At 81.2% G+C, this 17,428-nt stretch overlaps 1 protein-coding gene across 5 annotated transcripts in view; it reads right to left on the bottom strand.

The window, feature by feature from the left end:
- Positions 1-16,991, bottom strand: part of sh3glb2b (SH3-domain GRB2-like endophilin B2b) — a 126,975-nt gene extending 109,984 nt beyond the window's left edge. For 2 of the 5 annotated variants that reach the window (XM_059638407.1, XM_059638410.1), the window contains exon 1: positions 16,452-16,990. In XM_059638407.1, coding sequence (XP_059494390.1) covers positions 16,452-16,571 — 120 coding nt within the window. In that variant the 5' untranslated portion in view covers positions 16,572-16,990. Of the gene's footprint in view, positions 1-16,451 lie in introns of all 5 variants that reach the window. The other 3 variants (XM_059638406.1, XM_059638409.1, XM_059638408.1) reach the window with 2 other exon arrangements.
- Positions 16,992-17,428: the final 437 nt, after the last annotated feature.

Genomic DNA, 17,428 nt, shown 5'->3' with positions numbered 1-17,428 from the left:
CCCCGTTCTCCCCCCGCTCCCTGCCCCGCTCTCCCCCCCGCCCCGTTCTCCCCCCGCTCCCTGCCCCGCTCTCCCCCCCGCCCCGCTCTCCCCCCGCTCCCTGCCCCGCTCTCCCCCCCGCCCCGCTCTCCCCCCGCTCCCTGCCCCGCTCTCCCCCCCGCCCCGCTCTCCCCCCGCTCCCTGCCCCGCTCTCCCCCCCGCCCCGCTCTCCCCCCGCTCCCTGCCCCGCTCTCCCCCCCGCCCCGCTCTCCCCCCGCTCCCTGCCCCGCTCTCCCCCCCGCCCCGCTCTCCCCCCGCTCCCTGCCCCGCTCTCCCCCCCGCCCCGCTCTCCCCCCGCTCCCTGCCCCGCTCTCCCCCCCGCCCCGCTCTCCCCCCGCTCCCTGCCCCGCTCTCCCCCCCGCCCCGCTCTACTCCAGCTCCCTGCCCGGCTCTCCCCCCCACCCCGCTCTCCCCCCGGCTCCGTCCCCCGCCCCGCTCTCCCCCCGGCTCCCTCCCGCGCCCAGCTCTCCCCCCGCTCCCTGCCCCGTTTGCCCCCCCCCGCCCCGCTCTCCCCCCGCTCCCTGCCCCGTTCGCACCCCCCCGCCCCGCTCCCTGCCCCGTTCGCCCCCCCGGCCCCGCTCTCCCCCCGCTCCCTGCCCCGTTCGCCCCCCCCGCCCCGTTCGCCCCCCCTGCCCCGCTCTCCCCCGGCTCCCTGCCCCGCTCTCCCCCCAGCCCCCTGCCCCGCTCTCCCCCGGCTCCCTGCCCCGCTCTCCCCCCAGCCCCCTGCCCCGCTCTCCCCCCAGCCCCGCTCTCCCCCCGCTCCCTGCCCCGCTCCCCCCCGGCTCCCTGCCCCGCTCTCCCCCCGCTCTGCTCTCCCCCGCTCCCCCCCCTGCCCCGCTCTCCCCCCGCTCCCTGCCCCGCTCTCCCCCGGCTCCCTGCCCCGCTCTCCCCCCCGCCCCACTCTCCCCCCCGCTCCCTGCCCCGCTCTCCCCCCCGCCCCGTTCTCCCCCCGCTCCCTGCCCCGCTCTCCCCCCGGCCCCGCTCTCCCCCCGCTCCCTGCCCCGTTCGCCCCCCCGGCCCCGCTCTCCCCCCGCTCCCTGCCCCGTTCGCCCCCCCCGCCCCGCTCTCCCCCCTGCCCCGCTCTGCCCGGCTCCCTGCCCCGCTCTCCCCCCAGCCCCCTGCCCCGCTCTCCCCCGGCTCCCTGCCCCGCTCTCCCCCCAGCCCCCTGCCCCGCTCTCCCCCCAGCCCCGCTCTCCCCCCGCTCCCTGCCCCGCTCCCCCCCAGCTCCCTGCCCCGCTCTCCCCCCGCTCTGCTCTCCCCCGCTCCCTGCCCCGCTGTCCCCCCTGCCCCGCTCTCCCCCCGCTCCCTGCCCCGCTCTCCCCCGGCTCCCTGCCCCGCTCTCCCCCCCGCCCCACTCTCCCCCCGCTCCCTGCCCCGCTCTCCCCCCCGCCCCGTTCTCCCCCGCTCCCTGCCCCGCTCTCCCCCCGGCCCCGCTCTCCCCCCGCTCCCTGCCCCGCTCTCCCCCCGGCCCCGCTCTCCCCCCGCTCCCTGCCCCGCTCTCCCCCCTGCCCCGCTCTCCCCCCGCTCCCTGCCCCGCTCTCCCCCGGCTCCCTGCCCCGCTCTCCCCCCGCTCCCTGCCCCGCTCTCCCCCGGCTCCCTGCCCCGCTCTCCCCCCCGCCCCACTCTCCCCCCGCTCCCTGCCCCGCTCTCCCCCCCGCCCCGTTCTCCCCCCGCTCCCTGCCCCGCTCTCCCCCCCGCCCCGCTCTCCCCCCGGCCCCGCTCTCCCCCCGCTCCCTGCCCCGCTCTCCCCCCGGCCCCGCTCTACTCCAGCTCCCTGCCCGGCTCTCCCCCCCACCCCGCTCTCCCCCCGGCTCCGTCCCCCGCCCAGCTCTCCCCCCGCTCCCTGCCCCGTTCGCCCCCCGCCGCCCCGCTCTCCCCCCGCTCCCTGCCCCGTTCGCCCCCCCCGCCCCGCTCTCCCCCCGCTCCCTGCCCCGTTCGCCCCCCCCCGCCCCGCTCTCCCCCCTGCCCCGCTCTCCCCCGGCTCCCTGCCCTGCTCTCCCCCCAGCCCCCTGCCCCGCTCTCCCCCCAGCCCCGCTCTCCCCCCGCTCCCTGCCCTGCTCTCCCCGCGCTCCCTCGGCTCCCTGCCCCGCTCTCCCCCCGCTCCCTGCCCTGCACTCCCCCGCTCCCTGCCCCGCTCTCCCCCCGCTCCCTGCCCCGCTCCCTGCCCCGCTCTCCCCCGGCTCCCTGCCCCCCTGTCCCCCCTGCCCCGCTCTCCCCCGCTCCCTGCCCCGCTGTCCCCCCTTCCCCGCTCTCCCCCGCTCCCTGCCCCGCTGTCCCCCCTGCCCCGCTCTCCCCCGCTCCCTGCCCCGCTGTCCCCCCTGCCCCGCTCTTCCCCGCTCTCCCCCCGCTCCCTGCCCCGCTCTCCCCCCCGCCCAGCTCTCCCCCCGCTCCCTGCCCCGCTCTCCCCCCGCTCCCTGCCCCGCTCTCCCCCCGCCCCGCTCTCCCCCAGCTCCCTGCCCCGCCCCGCTCTCCCCCCGCTCCCTGCCCCGCTGTCCCCCCTGCCCCGCTCTCCCCCGCTCCCTGCCCCGCTGTCCCCCCTGCCCCGCTCTCCCCCGCTCCCTGCCCCACTCTCCCCCCCGCCCCGCTCTCCCCCCGCTCCCTGCACCGCTCTCCCCCCCGCCCCGCTCTCCCCCCGCTCCCTGCCCCGCTCTCCCCCCCGCCCCGCTCTCCCCCCGCTCCCTGCCCCGCTCTCCCCCCCGCCCCGCACTCCCCCCGCTCCCTTCCCCGCTCTCCCCCGCCCCGCTCTCACCCCGCTCCTTGCCCCGCTCTCCCACCCCCTCCCAGCCCCGCTCTCCCCGCCCCGCTCTCACCCCACTCCTTGCCCCGCTCTCCCACCCCCTCCCTGCCCCGCTCCCTGCCCTGCTCTCCCACCCCCTCCCTGCCCCGCTCTGCCCCCGCTCCATGCCCCGCTCTCCCCCCAGCCCCGCACTCCCCCCGCTCTCCCCCGGCTCCCTGCCCCGCTCTCCCCCGCTCCCCCCCGCTCCCTGCCCCACTCTCCCCCCCGCCCCGCTCTCACCCCCGCTCCTTGCCCCGCTCTCCCCCCAGTCCCTGCCCCGCACTCCCACTCCTCCCTGCCCCGCTCTCCCCCCGCTCCCTGCCCCGCTCTCCCCCCAGCCCCGGTCTCCCACCGCACCCTGCCCCGCTCTCCCCCCGGCCCCCTCCCCCGCCCCGCTCTCCCCACCGCCCCGCTTTCCCCCCCACCCTGCTCTCCCCCCCGCCACGCTCTCCCCATCGCCCCGCTCTCCCCCGGCTCCCTCCCCGACCCCGCTCTCTCCCCCGCCCCGCTCTCTCCCCGCTCCCTCCCCTCCCCCGCCCCGCTCTCCCCCCGCTCCCTCCCCCGCCCCGCTCTCCTCCCGCTCCCTCCCCCGCCCCGCTCTCCCCCCGCCACGCTATCCCCCCGCTCCCTCCCCCACCCGGCTCTCTCCCCCACCCCGCTCTCTCCCCCACCCTGCTCTCGCCCCGCTCCCTCCCCCGCCCCGCTCTCCCCCCGCCACGCTATCCCCCCGCTCCCTCCCCCACCCGGCTCTCTCCCCCACCCCGCTCTCTCCCCCACCCTGCTCTCGCCCCGCTCCCTCCCCCGCCCCGCTCTCCCCCCCGCTACCTCCCCAGCTCTCCCCCCGGCCCCGCTCTCCGACCGCTCCTTCCCCCGCCCCGCTCTCCCCACCGCCCCGCACTCCCCCCGCTCCCTCCCCCGCCCCGCTCTCCCCACCGCCCCGCTCCCTCCCCCGCCCCGCTCTCCCCACCGCCCCGCTCTCCCCCCGCTCCCTCCCCAGCCCCGCTCTCCCCCCGCTCCCTCCCCCGCCCCGCTCTCCCCACCGCCCCGCTCCCTCCCCCGCCCCGCTCTCCCCACCGCCCCGCTCTCCCCCCGCTCCCTCCCCAGCCCCGCTCTCCCCCCGCTCCCTCCCCCGCCCCGCTCTCCCCCCGCTCCCTCCCCCGCCCCGCTCTCCCCCCGCTCCCTCCCCCACCCCCCTCTCCCCCGCTCCCTCCCCCGCCCCGCTCTCCCCCCGCTCTCCCCCCGCTCCCTCCCCCGCCCCGCTCTCCCCACCGCCCCGCTCTCCCCCCGCTCCCTCCCCCGCCCCGCTCTCCCCACCGCCCCGCTCTCCCCCCGCTCCCTCCCCCGCCCCGCTCTCCCCACCGCCCCGCTCTCCCCACCGCCCCGCTCTCCCCACCGCCCCGCTCTCCCCACCGCCCCGCTCTCCCCACCGCCCCGCTCTCCCCCGGCTCCCTCCCCCGCCCCGCTCTCCCCACCGCCCCGCTCTCCCCCCCGCCCCGCTCTCCCCACCGCCCCGCTCTCCCCACCGCCCCGCTCTCCCCCCGGCTCACTCCCCCGCCCCGCTCTCCCCACCGCCCCGCTCTCCACCCGCTCCCTCCCCGGCCCCGCTCTCCCCATCGCCCCGCTCTCCACCCGCTCCCTCCCCGGCCCCGCTCTCCCCATCGCCCCGCTCTCCACCCGCTCCCTCCCCGGCCCCGCTCTCCCCATCGCCCCGCTCTCCACCCGCTCCCTCCCCGGCCCCGCTCTCCCCATCGCCCCGCTCTCCCCCGGCTCCCTCCCCCGCCCCGCTCTCCCCACCGCCCCGCTCTCCCCCGGCTCCCTCCCCCGCCCCGCTCTCCCTCCCGCCCCGCTCTCCCCCCGCTCCCTCCCCCGCCCCGCTCTCCCCACCGCCCCGCTCTCCCCCCGCTCCCTCCCCCGCCCCGCTCTCCCCACCGCCCCGCTCTCCCCCCGCTCACTCCCCCGCCCCGCTCTCCCCCCGCTCACTCCCCCACCCCGCTCTCCCTACCGCCCCGCTCTCCCCCCGCTCCCTCCCCCGCCCCGCTCACTCCCCCGCCCCGCTCTCCCCCCGCTCACTCCCCCACCCCGCTCTCCCTACCGCCCCGCTCTCCCCCCGCTCCCTCCCCCGCCCCGCTCTCCCCACCGCCCCGCTCTCCCCCCGCTCCCTCCCCCGCCTCGCTCTCCCCACCGCCCCGCTCTCCCCCCGCTCCCTCCCCCGCCCCCTCCCCCGCCCCGCTCCCTCCCCCGCCCCGCTCTCCCCCCGCTCCCTCCCCCGCCCCGCTCTCCCCACCGCCCCGCTCTCCCCCCGCTCCCTCCCCCGCCCCGCTCTCCCCACCGCCCCGCTCTCCCCCCGCTCCCTCCCCCGCCCCGCTCTCCCCCCGCTCCCTCCCCCGCCCCGCTCTCCCCCCCCCCGCTCCCTCCCCCGCCCCGCTCCCTCCCCCGCCCCGCTCTCCCCACCGCCCCGCTCTCCCCACCGCCCCGCTCTCCCCACCGCCCCGCTCTCCCCCGGCTCCCGCCCCCGCCCCGCTCTACCCTCCGGCCCGCTCGCTCCCCCGCCCCGCTCTCCCCCCGGCTCCCTCCACCGCCCCGCTCTCCCCCCGGCTCCGTCCCCCGCCCCGCTCTCCACCCGGCTCCCTCCCCCGCCCCGCTCTCCCCCCACTCCCTGCCCCGTTCGCCCCCCCAGCCCCGCTCTCCTCCCGCTCCCTGCCCCGTTCGCCCCCCCCGCCCCGCTCTCCCCCCGCTCCCTGCCCCGTTCGCCCGCCCCGCCCCGCTCTCTCCCCGCTCCCTGCCCCGTTCGACCCCTCCCGCCCCGCTCTACCCCCGCTGCCTGCCCCGGTCTCCCCCCCGCCCCACTCTCCCCCGGCTCCCTGCCCCGCTCTCCCCCCAGCCCCCTGCCCCGCTCTCCCCCCGGCCCCGCTCTCCCCGCGCTCCCTGCCCCGCTCGCCCCCCGCTCCCTGCCCGGCTCTCCCCCCGCTCTGCTCTCCCCAGCTCCCTGCCCCGCTCCCCCCCGCCCCGCTCTCCCCCCGCTCCCTGCCCCGCTCCCCCCCGCCCCGCTCTCCCCCCGCTCCCTGCCCCGCTGTCCCCCCTGCCCCGCTCTCCCCCCGCTCCCTGCCCCGCTGTCCCCCCTGCCCCGCTCTCCCCCCGCTCCCTGCCCCGCTGTCCCCGCTGCCCTGCTCTCCCCCCGCTCCCTGCCCCGCTGTCCCCCCTGCCCCGCTCTCCCCCGCTCCCTGCCCCGCTGTCCCCCCTGCCACGCTCTCCCCCGCTCCCTGCCCCGCTGTCCCCCCTGCCCCGCTCTACCCCGCTCGCCCCCGCTCCCTGCCCCGCTCTCCCCCCCCACCCCGCTCTCCCCCGCTCCCCCCCACTCCCTGCCCCGCTCTCCCCCCCACCCCACTCTCCCCCCGCTCCCTGCCCCACTCTCCCCCCCGCCCCGCTCTCCCCCCGCTCCCTGCCCCGCTCTCCCCCCAGCCCCACTCTACTCCAGCTCCCTGCCCGGCTCTCCCCCCTGCCCCGCTCTCCCCCCGCTCCCTGCCCCGCTCTCCCCCCAGTCCCGCTCTACTCCAGCTCCCTGCCCGGCTCTCCCCCCGGCCCCGCTCTCCCCCCGCTCCCTGCCCCGCTCTCCCCCCAGCCCCGCTCTACTCCAGCTCCCTGCCCGGCTCTCCCCCCGGCCCCGCTCTCCCCCCGCTCCCTGCCCCGCTCTCCCCCCAGCCCCGCTCTACTCCAGCTCCCTGCCCGGCTCTCCCCCCCGCCCCGCTCTCCCCCCGGCTCCGTCCCCCGCCCCGCTCTCCCCCCGGCTCCCTCCCGCGCCCAGCTCTCCCCCCGCTCCCTGCCCCGTTCGCTCCCCCCCGCCCCGCTCTCCCCCCGCTCCCTGCCCCGTTCGCCCCCCCCGCCCCGCTCTCCCACCGCTCCCTGCCCCGTTCGCCCCCCCCCAGCCCCGCTCTCCCCCCGCGCCCTGCCCCGTTCGCCCCCCCCCGCCCCGCTCCCCCCCCGCCCCGCTCTCCACCGGCTCCCTGCCCCGCTCTCCCCCCAGCCCCGCTCCCCCCCGCTCCCTGCCCCGCTCTCCCCCCCCGCCCCGCTCTCCCCCGCTCCCTGCCCCGCTCTCCCCCCGCTCCCTGCCCCGCTCTCCCCCCGCTCCCTGCCCCGCTCTCCCCCCGCTCCCTGCCCCGCTCTCCCCCCGCTCCCTGCCCCGCTCTCCCCCGCTCCCTGCCCCGCTCTCCCCCCGCTCCCTACCCCGCTCTCCCCCCGCTCCCTACCCCGCTCTCCCCCCGCTCCCTACCCCGCTCTCCCCCCGCTCCCTGCCCCGCTCTACTCCAGCTCCCTGCCCGGCTCTCCCCCCCGCCCCGCTCTCCCCCCGGCTCCGTCCCCCGCCCCGCTCTCCCACCGGCTCCCTCCCGCGCCCAGCTCTCCCCCCGCTCCCTGCCCCGTTCGCCCCCCCCCCCCGCCCCGCTCTCCCCCGGCTCCCTGCCCCGTTCGCACCCCCCGCCCCGCTCTCTCCCCGCTCCCTGCCCTGTTCGCCCCCCCGCCCCGCTCTCCCCCGGCTCTGCTCTCCCCCCGCTCCCTGCCCCGCTCTCCCCCGCTCCCTGCCCCGCTGTCCCCCCTGCCCCGCTCTCCCCCGCTCCCCCCCGCTCCCTGCCCCGCTCTCCCCGCCGCCCCGCTCTCCCCCCGCTCCCTGCCCCGCTCTCCCGCCGCTCTCTGCCCCGCACTACTCCAGCTACCCCCGGCCCCCCCCCCCCCGCCCCGCTCTCCCCCGGCTCCCTGCCCCGTTCGCCCCCCCCCCGCCCCGCTCTCCCCCAAGCCCCCTGCCCCGCTCTCCCCCCAGCCCCGCTCTCCCCCCGCTCCCCCGGCTCCCTGCCCCGCTCTCCCCCCGCTCCCTGCCCCGCTCTCCCCCCGCTCCCTGCCCCGCTGTCCCCCCTGCCCCGCTCTCCCCCGCTCCCTGCCCCGCTCTCCCCCCCGCCCCGCTCTCCCCCGCTCCCTGCCCCGCTCTCCCCCCCGCCCCGCTCTCCCCCGCTCCCTGCCCCGCTCTCCCCCCCGCCCCGCTCTCCCCCGCGCTCCCTGCCCCGCTCTCCCCCCCGCCCCGCTCTCCCCCCGCTCCCTGCCCCGCTCTCCCCCCTGCCCCGCTCTCCCCCAGCTCCCTGCCCCGCTCTCCCCCCCCGCCCCGCTCTCCCCCAGCTCCCTGCCCCGCTCTCCCCCCCGCCCCGCTCTCCCCCAGCTCCCTGCCCCGCTCTCCCCCCCGCCCCGCTCTCCCCCAGCTCCCTGCCCCGCTCTCCCCCTGCCCCGCTCTCCCCCCGCTCCCTGCCCCGCTCTCCCCCAGCTCCCTGCCCCGCTCTCCCCCTGCCCCGCTCTCCCCCTGCCCCGCTCTCCCCCCACTCCCTGCCCCGCTCTCCCTCCCCCGCTCTCCCTCCCGCCCCGCTCTCCCCCCTCTCCCTGCCCCGCTCTCCCTCCCGCCCCGCTCTCCCCCATCTCCCTGCCCCGCTCTCCCTCCCGCCCCGCTCTCCCCCCGCTCTACCCCCCGCCACGCTCTCCCCCCGCTCCCTGCCCCGCTCTCGCCCGGCCCCGCTCCCCCCCCGCCCCGCTCTCCCCCCCACCCCGCTCCCTGCCCCGCTCTCCCCCCGCCCCCTGCCCCGCTCTCCCCCCGCCCCCTGCCCCGCTCTCCCCCCGCCCCCTGCCCCGCTCTCCCCCCGCCCCCTGCCCCGCTCTCCCCCCGCCCCCTGCCCCGCTCTCCCCCCGCCCTCTGCCCCGCTCTCCCCCCGCCCCCTGCCCCGCTCTCCCCCCGCCCCCTGCCCCGCTCTCCCCCCGCCCCCTGCCCCGCTCTCCCCCCGCCCCCTGCCCCGCTCTCCCCCCGCCCCCTGCCCCGCTCTCCCCCCGCCCCCTGCCCCGCTCTCCCCCCGCCCCCTGCCCCGCTCTCCCCCCGCCCCCTGCCCCGCTCTCCCCCCGCCCCCTGCCCCGCTCTCCCCCCGCCCCCTGCCCCGCTCTCCCCCCGCTCCCTGCCCCGCTCCGCTCTCCCCCCGCTCCCTGCCCCGCTCCGCTCTCCCCCCCGCTCCCTGCCCCGCTCCGCTCTCCCCCCGCTCCGCTCTCCCCCCGCTCCCTGCCCCGCTGTCCCCCCTGCCCCGCTCTCCCTCCCCCGCTCTCCCTCCCGCCCCGCTCTCCCCCCCCGGCTCTCCCTCCCGCCCCGCTCTCCCCCCCCGGCTCTCCCTCCCGCCCCGCTCTCCCCCCTCTCCCTGCCCCGCTCTCCCTCCCGCGCCGCTCTCCCCCCTCTCCCTGCCCCGCTCTCCCTCCCGCCCCGCTCACCCCCCTCTCCCTGCCCCGCTCTCCCTCCCGCCCTGCTCGCCCCCGGCCCCGCTCCCCCCCGGCCCCGCTCTCCCCCCCGCCCCGCCCCCTGCCCCGCTCTCCCCCTGCTCCCTGCCCCGCTGTCCCCCCTGCCCCGCTCTCCCCCCGCTCCCTGCCCCGCTGTCCCCCCTGCCCCGCTCTCCCCCCGCTCCCTGCCCCGCTCTCCCTGCCCCGCTCTCCCTCCCGCCCCGCTCGCCCGCCGCTCCCTGCCCCGCTCTCCCGCCGCTCTCTGCCCCGCTCTCCCCCCGGCTCCGTCCCCCGCCCCGCTCTCCCCCCGGCTCCCTCCCGCGCCCAGCTCTCCCCCCGCTCCCTGCCCCGTTCGCCCCCCCCCCCGCCCCGCTCTCCCCCGGCTCCCTGCCCCGTTCGCCCCCCCCCGCCCCGCTCTCCCCCAAGCCCCCTGCCCCGCTCTCCCCCCAGCCCCGCTCTCCCCCCGCTCCCTGCCCCGCTCTCACCCCGCTCCCTGCCCCGCTCTGCTCTCCCCCCGCTCCCTGCCACGCTATGCCCCCGGACCGCTCTCCCCCCGCTCCCTGCCCCGCTGTCCCCCCCGCACCGCTCTCCCCCCGCTCCCTGCCCCGCTGTCCCCCCTGCCCCGCTCTCCCCCGCTCCCTGCCCCGCTCTCCCCCCAGCCCCGCTCTCCCCCGCTCCCCGCCCCGCTCTCCCCCGCTCCCTGCCCCGCTCTCCCCCGCTCCCTGCCCCGCTCTCCCCGCCGCCCCGCTCTCCCCAGCTCCCTGCCCCGCTCTCCCCCCCGCCCCGCTCTCCCCCGCTCCCTGCCCCGCTCTCCCCCCCGCCCCGCTCTCCCCCGCTCCCTGCCCCGCTCTCCCCCCCGCCCCGCTCTCCCCCGCTCCCTGCCCCGCTCTCCCCCCCGCCCCGCTCTCCCCCGGCTCCCTGCCCCGCTCTCCCCCCCGCCCCGCTCTCCCCCCGCTCCCTGCCCCGCTCTCCCCCCCGCCCCGCTCTCCCCCCGCTCCCTGCCCCGCTCTCCCCCCTGCCCCGCTCTCCCCCAGCTCCCTGCCCCGCTCTCCCCCCGCTCCCTGCCCCGCTCTCCCCCTGCCCCGCTCTCCCCCCGCTCCCTGCCCCGCTCTCCCCCAGCTCCCTGCCCCGCTGTCCCCCCTGCCCCGCTCTCCCCCCGCTCCCTGCCCCGCTCTCCCTCCCGCCCCGCTCTCCCCCCTCTCCCTGCCCCGCTCTCCCTCCCGCCCCGCTCTCCCCCATCTCCCTGCCCCGCTCTCCCTCCCGCCCCGCTCTCCCCCCGCTCTACCCCCCGCCACGCTCTCCCCCCGCTCCCTGCCCCGCTCTCGCCCGGCCCCGCTCCCCCCCCGCCCCGCTCTCCCCCCCACCCCGCTCCCTGCCCCGCTCTCCCCCCGCCCCCTGCCCCGCTCTCCCCCCGCCCCCTGCCCCCCCTGCCCCGCTCTCCCCCCGCTCCCTGCCCCGCTCTCCCTCCCCCGCTCTCCCTCCCGCCCCGCTCTCCCCCCTCTCCCTGCCCCGCTCTCCCTCCCGCCCCGCTCTCCCCCATCTCCCTGCCCCGCTCTCCCTCCCGCCCCGCTCTCCCCCCGCTCTACCCCCCGCCACGCTCTCCCCCCGCTCCCTGCCCCGCTCTCGCCCGGCCCCGCTCCCCCCCCGCCCCGCTCTCCCCCCCACCCCGCTCCCTGCCCCGCTCTCCCCCCGCCCCCTGCCCCGCTCTCCCCCCGCCCCCTGCCCCGCTCTCCCCCCGCCCCCTGCCCCGCTCTCCCCCCGCCCCCTGCCCCCTGCCCCGCTCTCCCCCCGCCCCCTGCCCCGCTCTCCCCCCGCCCCCTGCCCCCTGCCCCGCTCTCCCCCCGCCCCCTGCCCCGCTCTCCCCCCGCCCCCTGCCCCCTGCCCCGCTCTCCCCCCGCCCCCTGCCCCGCTCTCCCCCCGCCCCCTGCCCCGCTCTCCCCCCGCCCCCTGCCCCCTGCCCCGCTCTCCCCCCGCCCCCTGCCCCGCTCTCCCCCCGCCCCCTGCCCCGCTCTCCCCCCGCCCCCTGCCCCGCTCTCCCCCCGCCCCCTGCCCCGCTCTCCCCCCGCCCCCTGCCCCGCTCTCCCCGCCCCCTGCCCCGCTCTCCCCGCCCCCTGCCCCGCTCTCCCCCCGCCCCCTGCCCCGCTCTCCCCCCGCCCCCTGCCCCGCTCTCCCCCCGCCCCGCTCTCCCCCCGCCCCCTGCCCCGCTCTCCCCCCGCCCCCTGCCCCGCTCTCCCCCCGCCCCCTGCCCCGCTCTCCCCCCGCCCCCTGCCCCGCTCCGCTCTCCCCCCGCTCCCTGCCCCGCTCCGCTCTCCCCCCGCTCCGCTCTCCCCCCTGCCCCGCTCTCCCTCCCCCGCTCTCCCTCCCGCCCCGCTCTCCCCCCCCCCGCTCTCCCCCCTCTCCCTGCCCCGCTCTCCCTCCCGCCCCGCTCTCCCTCCCGCCCCGCTCTCCCCCCTCTCCCTGCCCCGCTCACCCCCCTCTCCCTGCCCCGCTCTCCCTCCCGCCCCGCTCTCCCCCGGCCCCGCTCCCCCCCGGCCCCGCTCTCCCCCCCGCCCCGCCCCCTGCCCCGCTCTCCCCCTGCTCCCTGCCCCGCTGTCCCCCCTGCCCCGCTCTCCCCCCGCTCCCTGCCCCGCTGTCCCCCCTGCCCCGCTGTCCCCCCGCTCCCTGCCCCGCTCTCCCTGCCCCGCTCTCCCTCCCGCCCCGCTCTCCCCCCTCTCCCTGCCCCGCTCTCCCTCCCGCCCCGCTCTCCCCCCTCTCCCTGCCCCGCTCTCCCTCCCGCCCCGCTCTCCCCCCGCTCTACCCCCCGCCACGCTCTCCCCCCGCTCCCTGCCCTGTTCGCCCCCCCGCCCCGCTCTCCCCCGGCTCTGCTCTCCCCCCGCTCCCTGCCCCGCTGTCCCCCCTGCCCCGCTCTCCCCCGCTCCCTGCCCCGCTGTCCCCCCTGCCCCGCTCTCCCCCGCTCCCTGCCCCGCTGTCCCCCCTGCCCCGCTCTCCCCACGCTCCCTGCCCCGCTGTCCCCCCTGCCCCGCTCTCCCCCCGCTCCCTGCCCCGCTCTCCCTGCCCCGCTCTCCCTCCCGCCCCGCTCTCCCCCCCGCCCCGCTCTCCCCCCTCTCCCTGCCCCGCTCTCCCTCCCGCCCCGCTCTCCCCCCTCTCCCTGCCCCGCTCTCCCTCCCGCCCCGCTCTCCCCCCTCTCCCTGCCCCGCTCTCCCTCCCGCCCCGCTCTCCCCCCCGCCCCGCTCTCCCCCCTCTCCCTGCCCCGCTCTCCCTCCCGCCCCGCTCTCCCCCCGCTCTACCCCCCGCCACGCTCTCCGCCCGCTCCCTGCCCTGTTCGCCCCCCCGCGCCGCTCTCCCCCGGCTCTGCTCTCCCCCCGCTCCCTGCCCCGCTGTCCCCTCTGCCCCGCTCTCCCCCCCGCCCCCCGCCCCACTCTTCCCCCCACCCCCTGCCCCACTCCCCCCCGCCCCACTCTTCCCCCCGCCCCCTGCCCCACTCCCCCCCGCCCCACTCTTCCCCCCGCCCCCTGCCCCACTCCCCCCCGCCCCACTCTTCCCCCCGCCCCCTGCCCCACTCCCCCCCGCCCCACTCTTCCCCCCGCCCCCTGCCCCACTCCCCCCCGCCCCACTCTTCCCCCCGCCCCCTGCCCCACTCCCCCCCGCCCCACTCTCCCTCCCGCCCCCTGCCCCACTCCCCCCCGCCCCACTCTCCCCCCCGCCCCCTGCCCCACTCCCCCCCGCCCCACTCTCCCCCCGCCCCCTGCCCCACTCCCCCCCGCCCCACTCTCCCCCCCTCCCCCGCCCCCCCGCCCCACTCTCCCCCCCTCCCCCGCCCCACTCTCCCCCCCTCCCCCGCCCCACTCTCCCCCCCGCCCCACTCTCCCCCCCGCCCCCCGCCCCACTCTCCCCCCCGCCCCGCTCTCCCCCCCGCCCCCCGCCCCACTCTTCCCCCCGCCCCCTGCCCCACTCCCCCCCCCGCCCCACTCTCCCCCCCTCCCCACTCTCCCCCCCTCCCCACTCTCCCCCCCGCCCCCCTCCCCCCTCCCCCCCGCCCCACTCTCCCCCCCGCCCCACTCTCCCCCCCTCCCCACTCTCCCCCCCGCCCCACTCTCCCCCCCGCCCCACTCTCCCCCCCGCCCCACTCTCCCCCCCGCCCCACTCCCCCCCGCCCCACTCCCCCCCTCCCCACTCCCCCCCTCCCCACTCCCCCCCTCCCCACTCTCCCCCCCGCCCCACTCTCCCCCCCGCCCCACTCTCCCCCCCGCCCCACTCTCCCCCCCGCCCCACTCTCCCCCCCTCCCCCCTCCCCCCCGCCCCACTCTCCCCCCTCCCCCCTCCCCCCCGCCCCACTCTCCCCCCCGCCCCACTCTCCCCCCCTCCCCACTCTCCCCCCCTCCCCACTCTCCCCCCCGCCCCACTCTCCCCCCCGCCCCCCTCCCCCCCGCCCCACTCTCCCCCCTCCCCCCTCCCCCCCGCCCCACTCTCCCCCCTCCCCCCTCCCCCCCGCCCCACTCTCCCCCCCGCCCCCTGCCCCACTCCCCCCCGCCCCCTGCCCCACTCCCCCCCGCCCCCTGCCCCACTCCCCCCCGCCCCACTCTCCCCCCTCCCCCCTCCCCCCCGCCCCACTCTCCCCCCCGCCCCCTGCCCCACTCCCCCCCGCCCCACTCTCCCCCCCGCCCCACTCTTCCCCCCGCCCCCTGCCCCACTCCCCCCCGCCCCACTCTCCCCCCCGCCCCACTCTTCCCCCCGCCCCCTGCCCCACTCCCCCCCGCCCCACTCTCCCCCCCCGCCCCACTCTTCCCCCGCCCCCTGCCCCACTCCCCCCCGCCCCACTCTCCCCCCCCGCCCCCCTCTCCCCCCCTCCCCCCTCTTCCCCCCGCCCCCTGCCCCACTCCCCCCCGCCCCACTCTCCCCCCCGCCCCACTCTTCCCCCCGCCCCCTGCCCCACTCCCCCCCGCCCCACTCTCCCCCCCCGCCCCACTCTTCCCCCCCGCCCTGCCCCACTCCCCCCCGCCCCACTCTCCCCCCCCGCCCCCCTCTCCCCCCCCGCCCCCCTCTCCCCCCCTCCCCCCTCCCCCCCCTCCCCCCTCTCCCCCCCCTCCCCCCTGCCCCCCTCTCCCCCCTCTCCCCCCCCTCCCCCCTGCCCCCCTCTCCCCCCCGCCCCCCTCTCCCCCTCTCCCCCCCTCCCCCCTCTCCCCCCCTCCCCCCTCCCCCCCGCCCCACTCTCCCCCCTCTCCCCCGCCCCACTCTCCCCCCTCTCCCCCCCTCCCCCCCCTCCCCCCCCTCCCCACTCTCCCCCCCCTCCCCCCTCTCCCCCCCTCCCCCCTGCCCCACTCTCCCCCCCCTCTCCCCTCTCCCCCCCTCCCCCCCGCCCCACTCTCCCCCCCCTCCCCCCTCTCCCCCCCTCCCCCCCGCCCCACTCTCCCCCCCCTCCCCCCTCTCCCCCCCTCCCCCCTGCCCCACTCTCCCCCCCTCTCCCCTCTCCCCCCCTCCCCCCCGCCCCACTCTCCCCCCCTCCCCCCCGCCCCACTCTCCCCCCCGCCCCCTGCCCCACTCCCCCCCGCCCCACTCTCCCCCCCGCCCCCCGCCCCACTCTCCCCCCCTCCCCCCCGCCCCACTCTCCCCCCCTCCCCCCCGCCCCACTCTCCCCCCCTCCCCCCTCTCCCCCCCTCCCCCCGCCCCACTCTCCCCCCCTCCCCCCCGCCCCACTCTCCCCCCCTCCCCCCTCTCCCCCCCTCCCCCCGCCCCACTCTCCCCCCCTCCGCCCCCTGCCCCACTCCCCCCCGCCCCACTCTCCCCCCCGCCCCCTGCCCCACTCCCCCCCGCCCCACTCTCCCCCCCCTCCCCCCCGCCCCACTCCCCCCCGCCCCACTCTCCCCCCCCTCCCCCCCGCCCCACTCTCCCCCCCTCCCCCCTCTCCCCCCCGCCCCCTGCCCCACTCCCCCCCGCCCCACTCTCCCCCCCCTCCCCCCGCCCCACTCTCCCCCCCTCCCCCCTCTCCCCCCCTCCCCCCGCCCCACTCTCCCCCCCTCCGCCCCCTGCCCCACTCCCCCCCGCCCCACTCTCCCCCCCTCCGCCCCCTGCCCCACTCCCCCCCGCCCCACTCTCCCCCCCTCCGCCCCCTGCCCCACTCCCCCCCGCCCCACTCCCCCCCCCGCCCCACTCTCCCCACTCTCCCCCCCGCCCCACTCTCCCCCCCCTCCCCCCCGCCCCACTCTCCCCCCCCTCCCCCCCGCCCCACTCTCCCCCCCCTCCCCCCCGCCCCACTCTCCCCCCCCTCCCCCCCGCCCCACTCTCCCCCCCCTCCCCCCCGCCCCACTCTCCCCCCCTCCCCCCCGCCCCACTCTCCCCCCCCTCCCCCCCGCCCCACTCTCCCCCCCTCCCCCCTCTCCCCCCCGCCCCCTGCCCCACTCCCCCCCGCCCCACTCTCCCCCCCCTCCCCCCCGCCCCACTCTCCCCCCCTCCCCCCTCTCCCCCCCTCCCCCCGCCCCACTCTCCCCCCCTCCGCCCCCTGCCCCACTCCCCCCCGCCCCACTCTCCCCCCCTCCGCCCCCTGCCCCACTCCCCCCCGCCCCACTCTCCCCCCCGCCCCACTCTCCCCCCCCTCCCCCCCGCCCCACTCTCCCCCCCCTCCCCCCCGCCCCACTCTCCCCCCCCTCCCCCCCGCCCCACTCTCCCCCCCCTCCCCCCCGCCCCACTCTCCCCCCCCTCCCCCCCGCCCCACTCTCCCCCCCTCCCCCCCGCCCCACTCTCCCCCCCCTCCCCCCCGCCCCACTCTCCCCCCCTCCCCCCCGCCCCACTCTCCCCCCCTCCCCCGCCCCCCTGCCCCACTCTCCCCCCCGCCCCCCTGCCCCACTCTCCCCACCGCCCCCTTCCCCACTCTCCCCCCCGCCCCCTGCCCCACTCTCTCCCCCCGCCCCCTCCCTGCCCCACTCTCTCCCCCCGCCCCCTCCCTGCCCCACTCTCTCCCCGTGCCCCCTCCCTGCCCCACTCTCTCCCCGTGCCCCCTCCCTGCCCCACTCTCTCCCCGTGCCCCCTCCCTGCCCCACTCTCTCCCCGTGCCCCCTCCCTGCCCCACTCTCTCCCCCCGCCCCCTCCCTGCCCCACTCTCTCCCCGTGCCCCCTCCCTGCCCCACTCTCTCCCCGTGCCCCCTCCCTGCCCCACTCTCTCCCCGTGCCCCCTCCCTGCCCCACTCTCTCCCCGTGCCCCCCCGGGGTGGAGTTGTTCCTGTCACAGTGAGCTCCCCCGAGCACTGCCCCCAGCAGACCTGCCTGAATGTAGCTCCCTGTACGTAGCCCCTTCCCACACCCACCCCCGGGGGTGGGGGCTGGGGTTAGGGCTGGCACCGAACGAGAAGCCTCTCACCTGCACGGCCCGGCTGAAGAAAACCCCAGCGCCCGAAGCCAGCTTCTTCACATTGAAATCCATCCTCGGTGTTTGTGCGTCCCTGCCTGCCCCAGGGACTGAGGCTGACAACATCCACATCGAAAAAAAAACCCCACACCCTCCCCGCTCCCAGCAGCTTAGCCCATCTAATCTGAGCAAACAGCAGCAGCTCCTGCCCCTTAAACTGGAAATAACCTGAGACAACCAGGATCCTCAGCCGGAACCTCCTCACCAGAGCATACACCCTGGTACAAGCCTGTCCCTTTGTCGAAATCTGCCTCTTAAGCCACGCAGGGTCACACTGCTGGTGGGCGTAAGGAGAGAAACACACAAAACAGCGCTCAAAACACCCTCTTGTGCCGTCCACATTCTCAGCGATCAACCAGGCAGACTCTTAAAACGGCAACACCGAGTGCCAGTACCCTGGCCCCACTGGTCAGGAAGGTGGCTAAGTCAGGGCATGGTCCCCACAGCCCTTTAAAACACCAGACTGTGACAAAAACACCCGGACGCTCTGCGAAGCCTCCTGTGCGACTGTCACAGAGGCTGACAGCAAAGAGAACTCACTGAGGCAGTGAGCTCCTCCGAGCTGGAGGCTTTCCTTCACTTTCTGGCTCAGAAATACTGTGTGCTCCATCCCGCGAGGGGGTTCTACAGGGTAATAATGTTTGTGTTGAACCTCCCACAGAGCCCACTCCCTCAGCGCTGACCCTCTGACAGTGCCCGTTCCCGCAGCACTGACACTCCGACAGTGCCCGTTCCCTCAGCACTGACCCTCCGACAGTGCCCGCTCCCTCAGCACTGACCCTCCGACAGTGCCCGTTCCCTCAGCACTGACCCTCCGACAGTGCCCGTTCCCTCAGCACTGACCCTCCGACAGTGCCCTGTCCCTCAGCACCTACACTCCGACAGTGCACACTCCCTCGGCACTGACCCTCCGACAGTGCCCACTCCCT

Source organism: Stegostoma tigrinum, chromosome 29, assembly GCF_030684315.1.
Source record: "Stegostoma tigrinum isolate sSteTig4 chromosome 29, sSteTig4.hap1, whole genome shotgun sequence".
Lineage (NCBI taxonomy): Eukaryota > Metazoa > Chordata > Chondrichthyes > Orectolobiformes > Stegostomatidae > Stegostoma > Stegostoma tigrinum.
This window is presented reverse-complemented; position numbering and strand designations above follow the sequence as displayed.